The sequence below is a fragment of the Acipenser ruthenus genome, chromosome 12 (genome assembly GCF_902713425.1).
Source record: "Acipenser ruthenus chromosome 12, fAciRut3.2 maternal haplotype, whole genome shotgun sequence".
NCBI lineage: Eukaryota > Metazoa > Chordata > Actinopteri > Acipenseriformes > Acipenseridae > Acipenser > Acipenser ruthenus.
The window spans coordinates 10,171,807-10,187,581 of NC_081200.1; the positions used below are offsets into that span (position 1 = coordinate 10,171,807).

The following is a 15,775-nucleotide window of genomic DNA, read 5'->3' on the forward strand; positions in this document are numbered from 1 at the left end:
AGGCATAAATGTAACCAAATTCAATCATTGTTTCACTTTTAGACAAAGGCCACTCAAAAGGGCCAGATTTACTAAATGTGCTCAATAGTTTACTCCATCTATTTCTAAAAGGAAAATGGCTGGTACACTTTAAAGCCCTATTAATAAACATGAAGGACTATTTACCATACTCCAGAATGTCATTAGCACCTTCAGAATGGAAAAATGCAAAATTTAAATGAGCACGCCATAAATAAACTAGACATTTAATTAAAGGACTAGAAGTCTTAAGCTATTTTTTATTTGTTTTGGAATTTATGTTTTTACCTTAAAGAAAAAAATCACGCAAGACAATTTGAAGATAATGGCTTTTAGAAAAATAATCTAAATCTTTAGATTATCACCATTATGTTTCCAAAAATAAACATGTTAGCCTTTCTGTGGAATTTGGGGGGGGGGGGGGGGGGGTGCCGGGACCCTAATCACACACACCTTCGCTGGCTAGTGTTTTTTATATTCCTCCTCCTTTCGTACATACCTTTGCATCGGTTCCCTCTGGGGGTAAGTGAGTCTCACTTCCCTGACCTTAGGTCAAGCTGCGCTTCTTCAACCTTATTAAAGTGAGGTTCTCGCCACATGAGTCAGAGGGGACCCCCAGCCACACTATCCTTTTGCAGCTCATGCACTTATCTTACCTCACCGCAGTGAGCCTCTATCCTATATTTAACATTTCGGGACATGGCCTGCTTTAACCTCTCAGTGCTCGAGTCCCAACTAACCCATCTATTCTCGTTCTTTACAGGTGCCCTGCGGGACGCCCCTCCGCTCCCAGCTTCAGAGACTGCAGCCTCACCTAATTCGAGGGCAGCACCACATCGGTCAGAGAACTCTTTACTATTACTTCCTTTCAGGTCTCAGTGAGACCTGTTCTTGCCCCGCGAGACGACTCTGCCACGTAGGAATTTTCTTATGTTTTTCAGATCCATCAAGACCAAGCCCTCTCCTCCGCAAAGTACGGCTCGCTGGTGGGGAATCTCTTTTCTATTCAGACCACAGCCCAATTCTCCGAGTCAGGCCCCCTTTGCCCGTTACTGTTGCACTAACACCTCGTTTCTGCCTTCTCTGTACTACCCTATAGTCCCGGCAGGCACACCATGAATTAATGAATAAATTACAAAGACATTTTTTTTAAGACCATATTTTTAGATTGTTCACTTATTTTCAGTACAATATCAACAAGCCACAGAATTTCAATATTAGATGGGAGTAGAAATCAAGAACTAAACCAAATTAAAAACATTCAGAAGACGCTTCAGTTCACTGCAAAGAGTCTTGACTTTTATTGCTTCACTTGAAGTACTGACCAATTTTGTATGAATATGTTTACAACAAGTTTGAAAAATAAGCATAGGATTAAATGTATTCCATTTTACTAATGTACAGCTTGATTATAGCCATACCAAATTCAATGGGATAATTTTAAAATCCCAGCTATTTAAAACAAAAATATATATATATTAATGTCAGTTGTAAAGTTTCAGATTTCCCTCATTAAAATTAATGTTATCAAGTGTTTTCTGTGATGCTTGGCAACACTGGATAATTAGAAGTTGTGAAGTAATATCTGAACCTTTGTGTAAAGTAGCCTGAAAAATAACTGCCCCTTACCCCATTTTTCTAAAATACATTTAACCAAATATAAATAGACAATTAATTCAAAGCACTGTGATAATGAGAACCTAAAGTAAAGTTGCCCCAACCTGCTAGATTTGTACAATCTCACACAAATACTGAAATTTTATATATATATATGTATATGCACATGGACACATGTAAATGTCACCAAAACAATGGTTAAAAATGTTTCTGCTTTTAAGTTTAAAGTTTAAAAAATGGATCAATAGATCAAATCAACCATCACGTATTTTCTTAAACCAGTCTTTACCAAATTGTTTCTTGTACTTGCACTTGCACTTTGGAATATCAAAATAACATCAATTGTCCTGCTTGTACAAAGATTTCAACCTTCAGTCATTTTTATTTTATAATTACATAGTAATTATAACAATACAGTAGCACTCTGAGTTTTTCTATTAATTCTCGAGTCGGACTGACACATTAATGAGTTTAGGCTTTGTAAACATCCTTTCATTCTGTCATCCAAAAATCCTGGTGGAATATTTTTTTACCTCCTTTTTTAAAATCAGGAAAATAAATAATTTTTGAATGGCAGTAAAACAGAAAAAAATACTTCAAAGTTACCAAAACTGCAAATGCTCTACAAGATATACAGTAAGAAAAATAATACCTTTAAACTTTCAATCTGAAATCTGTATGCAGTTTGGCAGTAAGCAGGCCATTTAAATTTTCCAGGAACTTTCAGTAATAGTGCATGAAATACTCGCATTTTGGATTTCCAGTGAAGTCAGTTCATGAGAATATAGCTCTTCGCATTTTTTTTTTTTTTTTTTTTTTTTGAACAAATATTTTTTCATTAAAAGCTATAGTGTTTGCTTTTTATAGTACAAAATAGTCCTCTTTAGGATACACAATTGGGATTGGTAAACTTCAAGAGAATCATTAGTTTTCATCCATTTTTGCCTCAACTTTTGTACTGCTTATATAATTTATTTCCATTATAAATAAGTGTAGAAAAGAACCTAAAAATGAAGTAAATATGATAAATCTGGACTGTTTTGGCTTTCACCTTTAGTGGACATCCTCCCCTGCCTATGTTCAATAAAGACAATTGTATGAAGACTTAATAGAAAATAATTGTCAGTACATAAACATTTGGACAACATTATTTTATTCTTGCATTTGATGCCTGAAAAAACTATATAAAACACAATAGTTCAGTCACTTATTTGTAAATGAAAGACGTTGTGGTATTAAGAGTGTGCAGATAAGAGATCAAAGATCTTTTGATCAGTTACTCAAGGGTCTTAAATCTTTATAAAACGCTAGATGGGGAGAATGTCCCTTTAAGAAATATTTTCTTAAAGTACAATGGTTACAATACTGTTTTGATTCAGCAGGTGGCATTTTAAATAACTGTGCAAGGAATCACACTTTCATAATATTTAGCAGCAGGCGCTATATCAAAACAGCATTGTTTTTTTTTTTTCTTTTGCAAAAAGAATATTCTAAAAAAAGGTACAAATGTATAATGATCATTTGAATATATCAAGTAGACTAGACAGGAAATTAAAACACATGATATTAGTATGAATTATATCAATCATTTACAGGCCATTGTCCCATTAGTGGCAGACAAGCACAAATGTGTAATCTTTAGTAACCATTCAATGGTCATTGCTACGATTAACTTAGGTGTGGCTATTGAATGATTATCCACACAAATTATCTTTCATTGTCAGATAAGAACTATTTGTTTAAGCCTGGAAAACTCTAAAACAAAACTACCAAAAAACAATCTGTACTGATCTGTCACTGCCAAAGATTTTATAATAAATGAGAGGGAGGAAAACCAAAGCAAGAAAGCATTAAGAGCACTAAAAGGAAGAACTTAAGGTATGTGACATTCATTAACAGACTCTTGTGTTCTGATTAAGACAGAGTTGTGCTTCATATAAATAATGGTTGCTTCAAAACAAACAGCGTAGACCTAAGACTAGTAAAACAATATGCAAGGATGGTCCAAAACAGTGAATGAACTCCAGCTGGTTGGAATAATTACAAAAGGAGGCCCATACTAAAGATAGAAGCCCAAACCACCATTAGATGACTGGTAAGATATGCCTCTGAATGTCTTTTATGTTGTCAACCCTCAGTATAGAATGGAAGGATTGATCTTCAGCTCAGTGCAGTCATCAGCGTTTTATTGACTGTGCAATTTCGGTTATGTTTTTTTGTACAAGATATGTACATTCAAGGAGAAGGTTCCACAGCGCTAGACTGCAGTACTTTTTGTCCCAATTTGAGGTCGTGCAAACTCCACAAAATCATCAATAAGGACTGGCCATGCTCCTAAAAGAAAGACAAAACAAACTGGTGAAGTTTCTGCCCAGAAACACATGCACTTTGGCTATCTGAAAACCCACACAATGACCCTCCCTTGCTTATACCAAGATACTACAAAGAACACAAAATATTACTATTAAAGGAAATTAAAGTATAGCCTGTCTAGCTTTTTTCACTTTTAATTGACTCAAGCAGGAAGTTCACTGATCATTCTTTGAATGGCACATTGGGCTACTGTGGTCCCCTTTTCACGCAAAGTAGAACAACCCGCTTCAACCTTAAGTAAGACCAATTTTCATATTTCTTTTACAATTCAGAATTCAAGCATTAAGCTAGTTCCATATACGGTGTGGCACAGACTTTTAATCTTCGGTCACTGGATTTCATTTTGGAGAGATAGCGCTTTTGGTGTATTTAGTACCACACATTCAATACACTATTTCTGTATCTGCTTTTTCTTGCACTCAGGTAAGTTACTACTGTATTTCTGTTTGTTGCTATGTAGGAAAAATGCAGTATTATAAAAATGCAGTAAATTATAGCCTTTTGTTGGAACCTGATTTAGTTCAAACATTAAATCCATACAAAAATATAAAGTATGATTTACCTTCCTCATCATAATTTGACATGTCATCAGCTATCATTGTACTAAAGTCTAAGAGGAGGTTCCAGGTATCTTTCGGTATTGATCTTTTATGGTGTTCCTACAAGGAAGGAAAAGTGACAAAGAAAATAAGCTGCATTTGTTATGAAAACTAACAAATGCATACATTATTTTTATATTTGCTGTACCTCTGGCATACAAAATGTATTTTATCATATTACATGCGTGCTGCTACAACTCATGTAGTGTATTATTATACAGTATCTGTGACTTACTGAAGTAAAAAACACACACAACACACAAAAGTATTTCTCTCATTTCTAATTGTTCTATTGAAAGACATAAATTAGAGATTCAGCTTTATAATTAAAGCCCCGTGATTTTTTTTTCACATATTTAGTTTTATTTTTCACAAATGTTGTTTCATTACACTCACATTAATAAAACAACTCAAACAGATGTATATCAATAATAGTAATAGTATACATCATGTTTTAACTACAGACAGATTTTTTATTAAATATTATCTGCTTTTATTTATTTATTTTAAACATTTTGACAAACAGACTGCACAGAAAAATAATTTAGTTACCATAATTTCTCATTTGCGGCAGTAACAGTAATGTACAGTCCTACTCTTTAATTAACTGCTTATTTACAGTAAATACTGCCCATGCCCTCTATAAAAATACAATAAGATAAAAGTATTTATTTACACTGCCCTACTATTGTGGGGCTGTCATAATAATTGCACATACAGTAGTTTACCCATTAAAAAAACGATAGGAATTGTATTTCAAACCCCTTGCACTGAAGCAGTATACAACAATCTTGGGGTTTCTCAGTATTTAAACACTTAGCAAAGCAGATTCACTAATTCAAATCCATTCAAAGCCAAAACAGCATTTGCTCCAGTGCAAAGTTTGCACCACTTGAAATAAAACTAAGAATTAGCGTTCTAATACAAAATACAGTACAAGCAAACAAGCCATATTTTCCCCAAAAGGAATAAACAGCGAATCATGCTTAACGACAATATCTTTCGACTTCAATTCCAGCCGACAGTTGCAAAATCTGCACATCATTATTTTGTCACAGTCAGCTGCATACATCCCCTCGTGCTCAAATTATTTGCAACGTTATTTAATTGTTGTGCGTGGTTTAGGCATTTTAGAAACAAACGTCTCTTCCCAAACGACTCGCTCCAAACTATACATCTGTGCAAGTGCTAGTCAAAGCTTCCATTTCCCTTCAGACCGTGTCTAACGGTAACGGCTTAGCCTGGACAACTACGATTCCATTTATTTAAAGTCATTTTTTGTATAAACCTCCCAATTTAAAAATGACATTCTAGGTTTGCTTTATAATGATTTTTCATTCTATTTCTTTTTATATTTGCATTTCATTTGTTACATTTCTTTTCATTTCGTATTTGCAAAAAACACAGGGCTTTATTTATAAAAAACAACAAATTATGAAAATGAAATGAAAACCAGCATGCAAAAACAAATTTCATGCTTTGACAAAAGTATTTGGGCATCCTTACATTAGTACTTTGTTTGCCCACCCTTTGCTTCTTTTACAGCTTGTAGGGCTGCAACGAAAGGTACATTTTGACCTTCAAAGGTTCGGAACACATTACCAAAGGAAGGTTCGACCCTTCGATGGTACTAATTTGCATAATTTACTGGTGGCATCACCATAGCTACTAGTTTATATTTGATTGAAAATCCTATTATTTTACAGGTAAAACACACATGTAGTTTAAAAATATGTTCTATAGAACAGTAATCATGTTTTTAGATTTTTTTTTATTTTTTTTTTTTTAAATTTAGTCGTCGCCAATTATTTTTACCCCGGTTTTCACCCCAATTTAGCATGCCCAATTATTATCTGTATCCCCGGCTCACCGCTCGCAACCCCCCCGCCGACTCAGGAAACGGAGGCTGGAACACGCGTCCTCCGAAACGTGCTCCTTCCAAGCCGTCATTTTTCGCACTGCAGATCCACAGCAATGCTACCAGACCTATAGTGCCGGAGGACAACACAGCTCTGGCGGCTCCGCTGCAGAGCCACAGGCGCCCTATCGGCCACAGGGGTCGCTGATGCGCGGTGAGCCGTGGATTCCCCTGCCAACCTAAGCCCTCCCTACCCGGGCAGCGCTCAGCCAATTGTGCGCCGCCCCCTAGGAACTCTCGGTCACGGTCAGCTGTGACATAGCCTGGATTCGAACCAGCGATCTCCAGGCTATAGGGCACATCCTGCGAGGAGCGCCTTTACTGGATGCGCCACTCGGGAGCCCTGTTTTTAGATTTTAAATAAAAATAAATGTTCACGTTGTTTAGGTACACGTAATTGATGCTGCTTGCGATATACTGTATATAGTAAGCTTGATTTGTAGCAGCACCAACTGCAGCGGACTTGGGCAAAACAAAGCTTTATTTAACAGTCACTGTTCCAAGCAGGTTATCAGTCACATTTTACTACTATTACAACTAATAATAATAATAATAATAATAATAATAATAATAATAATAAAAATAATAATAATAGGAACTTACGCTTGTCAAGTGACCCTGGAGATGTGAGGTTGTGCCTCCATGAGACATCAACAGTCACTTGCACAGTTTGCATTCAAGTTTTATTTTGGTCATCTGAGCACTTAACAAAAAAATCCCAAACAGCGAGGGGTTTCGAGAAATTTATTTCAACACAGCGTACACTATATAACACTTTGCTGTCAAGATGACGAATGAAGAAATTAAAGGGTTCCCTCTGGATAACACAAGCTGGAGGGGGGGACGGGCGGACAGTGCTCAGTTTTCGAAATTAAAAATTATTACTGTTAACGTATATTTAGTATTTTTCAAACAACTTTTGCTTAAGTAATATGCATTATACAAATCAAGATTGAATTTTGCATGCAAGTGACATTTAATGTGTGATTTATTAGTATTCACACATTGTCAAATGGTTTCTGTTAACAGAAGAAAAAAAAAAAAAAAAACATCCAGTGCGTCATTATCCTGCTGGAATACAAACTTCCATCCAATCAGCCTTCTAGCACTGGGTAACAAATGAGTGTGCAAAATGTCTTGATATTTTGCAGCATTCATTGATCCTTCTATAATACAAAGGTCGCCAGTGCCTGAGGAAGAAAATCAAACCCATACCATCACACAACCTCCACCATGTTTAACACTGGGCATGATGAACTTTTCTTTACATTCTTCTCCACTTCCTCCAAACATATTATTGCTTTCTTGGTGAAAAAAAGTTATATTTTGGATTCATCTGACCATAAAATTTGGTTGAAGAAATAATCAGGATTCAAGTATTCAACAGAAAACTTCAAATCACTTTCTTTTGTATCTGACCATCTTCTCTCAATTCTTGTGTCAAATCTTTTGCAGTAACCTGAGGATTTTGCAGGGCTGCTCGAACAATTCTTCTTCCAGATTTTGCAGAAATCTTTCTTGGTCTTCCACACCTGGAGCTAGTTGCAGTAGTTCCTGTTGTCCTGTGTTTGTCAATAATAGCACACAATGCTTTTCGGTAAACCGAGTCTTTCTGCTATTTTTCTGATAGTTTCTCCTTTTTCATTTAGTTGTATCACTGCCATTTTGAGACCGTTGCAGTACTCTTTAGCACCATTTTTGTTTCTTTTTTGAATCACATGTATTTTTCAGCACTTCATTATGTATTTATTCTATAATTATCATTAGGTGATGGTTTTCAATCATAATTGCCAATAATTAGCAACGAATGGGTTTCATACGAAATATGTTGATTGCTCAAATACTTTTGTCAAAGTATGGAATTTGTTTTTGAATGTTATTTTTCATTGTATGCATGCTATGTAATAATTTGTTATTTTATTATAAAGCTGAATCTCTACTTTCATTTATATCTTTCAATGGATCAATTAGAAATTATAGAAAATCACTTTGTGTTTTGTTTTTTGTTTTTTTAAACTGCCCAAATACTTTTGTCTGTGACTGTATATAATGTACACTGACCCACACTAACACACTGCCATTGATTCCTCTATCATAAAACACAAAATAATGCATGCTTTTTATCATTGCAATATATAGGATCTCCAAGAAAATCTGTAATTAGCAAGGACCTGTCAAACATTCCTAAATGATTCTATTAACATTTTGGAATTTCAGTACTTACCAATAAAAATGTATTCCACAGGTCTAAGAATTTGAATCTTCCTGCAAGTACTAAATTCCAATAGGCAATTGCCATTTCTAAATCTGTAAGCAAATACAAAGGAAATTGTACATTATGTAAAAGCATTATTGAAGTAGATTCTGTATTTTAAGAAATAAAATAAATGAAAAGCAGAGGAATTACAACTTACCTAGTCCTTTCTGCCCAGGGTTCTTTGCAAAGTTAAATGTAAACTGATAAAAATCCTTAAATTTCCCTTGGTCTTTTAACTCTTGTTCCATTTTTGGCAATTGTGCTTTTAGCTTTTCTATACTGTCACACCTTATAAACAAGAATTAGGAGAGCCATGAGTAGGGTTTGTTTGTCATGATCAAACACACTTGAAGTAAGCACTGAGTACCACTGTAGTTGAGATTTTAATATACTTCTATTACATTTGTAAACAGAATCAGCTACCTTTTACAGTAGACAGCTTTAATACAGCAAGGGCAGAGGCTAAAACTGACAACTGCTTAACTTTGCAAAAAGCACATTTCTGACAATGGCATTTGGCATCAGAAATAACTGCTGTACAAAGCATGGCCCATATGCCTTCTCACAACAGGAGCTAAAGTATAAAGAAGAAATATGACAGAGGAGTTATTACACTCGGGTTACCAATCAAAGCTAAATTTAAAAACAGAAATGGGGAACTGCTTGTATGCTTTGTGCCATTTACTTACCCTTGCTCTGTCATTCCATCCATAAATTCTTGCTTTGAGAATTCGCACTGTGTTGCTGCTCTAAATTTCCACGCAATTATCAGTACACTTATACTAGCTGGGTCGAGCCCCAGGTCATCACAGAACTGTTGTATCCCGTCTATGCCAATTTTGTTATCATCTTGAGGATCTAAACAAAAAATGAACATTTGAATGGAACTTTACCTTCATGTTATTGCAGTAATCTTAGCTGATGTTTTTACAGAGGACTTTAATGGTTCTAAAGTGGAATCACACTTCTTAATGTCTTGCTCCATTAATTAATATGGAAAAAAATATGAAAAAGGGATGCTGGTAACATTTTTCTTTAAGTATCTGTTCTAACTGGTTAGATATGAATCATATAATATAAATTATAACATTCTTCCAACATACTACAAGTTAGTTCAAAAGTCTATTGCTATTTGTTATTTCCAAAACAAATCTTTAACTGCTAATAGCACATTTAGCAACATGTTTATACTGTATATAACTTCTTATAACAGCGCCCTTAAACTGTTATCAGTGTTTTGGTTTTCTTACAAAAAACAGCACTGCAAATATAGCATGCATCACGCAATCCCTGTAAATTACAACTAATACAATAAACTTAATATAAAAAAAAACAGGCTTAAATGTTTGTTTATTAAAAATGTCATCCATTTTATAGCTTGCATATCCATATGCAAAAGCTTTAATCCTATACACCCACCTCTGTATCTACTGTGGAGCTGTTCTAGCTTTTTCCTGTCCAATGCTCCTTTTAGGCTTTCTCGAATGTAAAGTTCTGGATTTTGGAAAAAATTGTCAGTGGCAACATCTAATTTCCAGTCATACTGAGATAAACAACTCACTGCAGTCTTTTCACTAGATTGTGTGAAGATCATAAACTGACGAACTTTATCCTTCTGTGAGGACTTCAGCTTGTTCTGTGGAGGACAAACAGCATGTTAGCTGGTCAAGACGCTTTGCTTTGTTTTCTCATTCTGATTGACTTACAATGGTGTGCAGTTGGAGACCATTGTCAGAAAGAGTATAGTCCCTGTCGATGTAGAATGTAATGTACAGTAAATCATGACTGAACTTGACATCTAATTTTGTACTACATAGAAACACATTTAAACAGAAAGAAGGGATGTTACAGTAGACCGTTTAATTTTTTTAGTGAGCATGTTTAAATGAACAATTGGAATCTTTATAGGCAGTACAAAAAAATCATCATTAGAAGCCCTTCAATAAAGTACTCTTACTTTTATGAACTACAGCATGTACAAACCATATATCAACATGCATGTAGCTATGTGTATGTGCAATACATCAAATAAATACTATAATAAGGCCACAATTCTGGACATGTTATGGTTAAAAGTTTAAAACCACATCGACAATGTTTACATTCTAAACACAGTAATTTCATTTGAAACACGGAAAGACCATTCTTTTATCAAGGAACCCCTATTGTCTTTATTTTGGCAAGTTTCCTTATATTGGTTTCAACAGTTGAAAAAACAATCGATACTGTGTACTTGTTTGTTTTTCCAACTACTGTTTTCGAAGAGCCTGGTGCAACGACATGTTGACTGCATATGTTTAAGAACAAGGTGTACCTACGCATACCTTGCACCTGTATTCAGTACAATTCAATATGCATATTCTATAATAAATTAGATTGAAAAAAATTGTAACAATCAATCATCTTTGGCATTTTCATCATACACATGTTCTGATAATAAGTACTGATAAAGGTCTTTACATGTAGTTAAAACATTTAAATCTGTACAAAAATAAAAAAGTATGATTTAACTTTCTCATCACCAAAGTACTGACAAAAGGTCTTCATTGACAAAATAAAGAATGTGTTCCCTTTTATCAGAGAAAAGGTAATTCTGATTGTTATGACCAAGAGATTGTAGGTAAATTCTAGCAAATCTGTAAGAAAAGAGTCTAAATTATTGGTCTAAATACTACCTTCCTTTAACTCTGTATTAATCCATCTAGTATTTTCCACAATGAGGGACTTATTGACACCTTCATTGAACTGAATAAAAACAATACAGCGCAGTTAGGGAAGCTAAAGCAGGTTTACAGTTTTTAGCCTGATGGTTTTCAATCCCTCAAAGTCATTCTGACAAAACTGACATTCATCATCAACTTATCGAAATAACTCAATTTCTTGCCTGTATTTTGTAAAAGCAACCTAACCCTTAGCCAAGCTAAAGCCAGCACTATGCATTTGTTGTTGTTTTTCTTAATTTCAATCAGTGTATGCATACAATTTACAATTACTACTTTAGATACTGGATACGTACAGACCTTCACACATTCAATTTGCTAACTAATTATGTTGCAATTCGCTTAACAAATTAAGCAAACATGTACCCACATTTTCCATGATTTATCTGCTTGATTATTATTTTGTTCTTATTTCTTTACAATGTTGTCATGCTTAATAAATATCTAGCCTACGTCATCAACCTTCAAGTTGTTAAAAAGCACAGTGAGGAATCCCAAATCCAATACCCTCTGTTGTAATTAAGACATGAAGTCTAATGCTTAATGATCAGATCGCAAATTTCAGAAGAGAACTTAATGAAGCAAAGCAGTGGGGGGTGATTGGAAAAGCAGCTTGAGGTAAATGAAAAAACAGAGATGATGGAACACAGCACACAAACCAGCTAAAAAATATAATATATATTTTTAAGCATGCTTTTTCAAAACTTGGATGCAAGAATGCATCAACATTTTGATTACTCATGAGAGCGTTTCTAAAGCTTGGCTTCTGGTAGAGGGGAACAGTAATTGAGTTCTACTGCCATTATTACAATGCAATTAGGTAAAATCTCTAAAGGGAACACTGCTTTTTTTCAGGACAAAACTTGCAGCACCACAGGTGAAGTAGTTCTGGAACTTAACTTTACTGTAGAGTTGGGGTATCTGCCTGAGGACCAGTGTCTGAGAAACATGGTTCCTGTGAAATCGTTATGCATGTTTGATGTCTGCTTTACCGTATACAGTAGCATTCATCCAAATGCTTATAATAAATAAATAAATAAATAAATAAATAAAGTCAAGGTCATGGCCAGGGACATCACTTCAAGGGCTTGGTGTAGGTCACCGGTGTGGTACTACTCTGTCTTTACTCTAAGGCTGAAAATAGCAGGGATACAATTGGGGTGCTGACCAGCCAAAATGTACAGAGATATTAACACACTCCTGGAGGTGTCTCAGGAGAGCAAAATATTTTTCTCTGACTGACTCGAGTTTTATAAATCTCATTTTAAAAGAAAAATATATTCAAGTGTGTACAACTCATGTGATCCTTTTCTTTGTTTGTCCAAAACCCATATTAATATTTGAATCAAATTAAAAGTTTTTAAAATAGGTACACAGTAAAGACATCATCACTATAAATATACAGAAATTATTTCACGTAATTAATGTGTCATATCAGATTAAAAAGTGGTGTATAGGGCTAAATACACTAGCATTTCATGTCACTGTTAAAAAAAAAATCCAATTACATAATAAAACAAACTATAGCAGCTAGCACAACATTTTTTGACCAAAAAATGCAATCACCTGTATATCACTGGTTTAGTTGCCTTATTCATCTCTGTTGCAGTTTTAAAATTAATTTCTGATAAGAATATATTTTTCTTCCTTACACTCACTGTCTTACAAGTAAACAATAGTCACAGCATTTTTCTTAATATTTGAACAAAATTAAACAAAAATAAAGGCTCAATCCCTTTCCCATTTTTTAAAACATTTCAGCTTAACTCGATCAGCATGAAGTAACTTTTCAGAAAGACTTCCCTGGGATAGCTACTTACAGTATATTTAATATGCATGTTAGTATATTGATTTTTTTTTTTTTTTTTTTTTTTAAACTGGTCTGCTGTTTTGGCTGGAAATTAACTAGACCTGCACAGTACAAGTTACCAAAACTGAAAGAGTTAATGTAGCTTGACCATTTTAATGTTGTATCCTTTTTTTACAGTTCATCTCCACAAGCATTAATGAAACACACTGACAGATGTGTATTTACATCTACTAGGGTGTACAGCAACAGATTCTTCCTCAATAAACATTAAGCAAATTATATCAGTTCTTTGGAAGTGGTTAATAAGACACACACGCCTTACTCAGTTTTAAATATTACATCCCATTACATCTCTGTGTGGTCCAATGGTTAAAGAAAAGGGCTTGTAACCAGGAGGTCCCCGGTTCAAATCCCACCTCAGCCACTGACTCATTATGTGACCCTGAGCAAGTCACTTAACCTCCTTGTGCTCCGTCTTTCGGATGAGACGTAGTTGTAAGTGACTCTGGAGCTGATGCATAGTTCACACACCCTAGTCTCTGTAAGTCGCTTTGGATAAAGGCGTCTGCTAAATAAACAAATAATAATAATAATAATAATAATAATAATAATAATAATAATAATAATAATTTCTTAAATTGGGACAATCACATTCCCAGTAACTTGTTTCCCTATATGCTTGAGACCCAACATATTTGGATATATATGTTACATACAGAATGCTGATCACTGTTAAATTAAGAAGTAATCATGCCATTCTTACTGCAAGACTATTATACAATTAAAAAGCATAACATTTAAGATTTAAATATGAAACATTACACAACGCAAAACGTCAGGCTTGTTTTAGGGTTAGAATGTGTTAATAAATACTTGAAAGAAAAAAGTGACAACCTGACACAGGTACACAGGTTACAAAACCTTGTACAAAATCGATTTGTAGAATACATGTAACATAATTCAAAGACAGTTACTCTAGCTAACACAACACTTCCTTGTGTTGCTACTACATCACAGGTGATGTGTAGATAATTTATCAATGACCACTGTTGGATCTTTCATAACAGTACTGTCACTAGCTACAAAACCGATCTTTGTGTTATTATTTCATGCAAAACGTAAAGCGATAATTCAATTTTTGCCAGCCTCGGTAGGTTTTAATGTTACATCTTTGTACCATATTTCAAATCTGGTGTGCTTACAGGTCGAGCCATATACTTTCAAGCTAAAAAAAACAAATAAAACAAAACAAGCAGCACTGATACTCTTTATAAAACACAATGTTTTGTGCAGATAACAAAGACAGTGTCAAAATCCACGTGCTATTTTGACATTGTTGTTATTTAGGAAGAGGCTATAGCCTGGTTTACTTCGGAACAACCCAACCACGACTAGGCCCGTTATCCACGGTCCTAGATTGCGCACGCCTTCCGGGTTTTGGTTCTCTTCTGAGCGGCAGAACAAATCGTCACGGCGAAACCGGCATCTTCTGCTTTTCAGCTTTATAGAAACAATGAATTCAAACCTAACTAGGAGGAAACTGTAACCCGAACAAAACCCACTGAGCGGCGTAAATAAAACATGCCATTCGTTATGGATATTGTAGTTACGGTATTTTGAAAATACAAACTGCATTTCCACTTACCATGTTTGTGTGTAATTGACAGACACTCAGTCCTAGGCTCCACTACCTCTTCCTGCTCATGCGCACTGCCACACAACAGCCCCACTACTACCCACGAGTAGCAGCGGCAGCCCTGGGAGCTGCGAGTCTCTCGATTTGTCCTCCATTCAGTGTTTTCCAAAACTTTGACCTGGGACCGACAGCGTCTCTGTCAAACATGATTCAAGATAAACGCATGGTCAAGTTTATATTGTTACCTATGGCACTGCAGATTCCATAAAAAATAGCAATGCCCTTATCTAAACTAACTGACTAGTTTCAGACCATAAATGCTACCTTTCACGTAATTGTTTTTAAATTACATTCTTTAATACTCCGATAATAATACAGGATAAAGATGATGTGTATAATATATTATAGTAGGATTTAGCACGGTTATATGTACAATATTCATACACCAAAAAACTCCACAAAGTTATCGACATTTAAAATCTTTTTTTTTTTTTTTTTTTTTGTATGGATAATGTAATTGAATCTTGTGATGTAGCAGTGCCAGAGAACCAATCTAAATGTAACGTGTTAAGCAATATAGATGGTTTATTTATTATTTTAATTGTTTTTGCTTGTTTGTTTTGATTTTTGTTTATGTATTTTATACAACATTTAATATTATGTAATAACTTGGTGGTAACCAAGACTTTAAAATGTATTTATATTTGTTATTATTATTATATCTGTTATATATCTCTGGTTAAAGCAACCTTATCTTTGCGTTATAGATTTTTTTTTTTAACTTGTTCTGTTTTTCAAGTATCATACTGCAGCTTTGGGAAGTTGAG

At 34.6% G+C, this 15,775-nt stretch overlaps 1 protein-coding gene across 1 annotated transcript; it reads right to left on the reverse strand.

Annotated features, from left to right (window-relative positions):
* Positions 1-1,993: 1,993 nt before the first annotated feature.
* On the reverse strand, positions 1,994-15,144 carry LOC117417492 (DCN1-like protein 1). Its single transcript, XM_034029668.3, has 7 exons — positions 14,958-15,144; positions 10,202-10,418; positions 9,472-9,640; positions 8,940-9,070; positions 8,750-8,832; positions 4,571-4,667; positions 1,994-3,969 (listed from the first exon to the last, which is right to left on the reverse strand). The coding sequence occupies exons 1-7, from the start codon at positions 14,958-14,960 to the stop codon at positions 3,893-3,895; spliced, it is 777 nt and encodes a 258-aa protein (XP_033885559.1). The 5' UTR covers positions 14,961-15,144; the 3' UTR covers positions 1,994-3,892.
* Between the last annotated feature and the right edge of the window lie 631 nt (positions 15,145-15,775).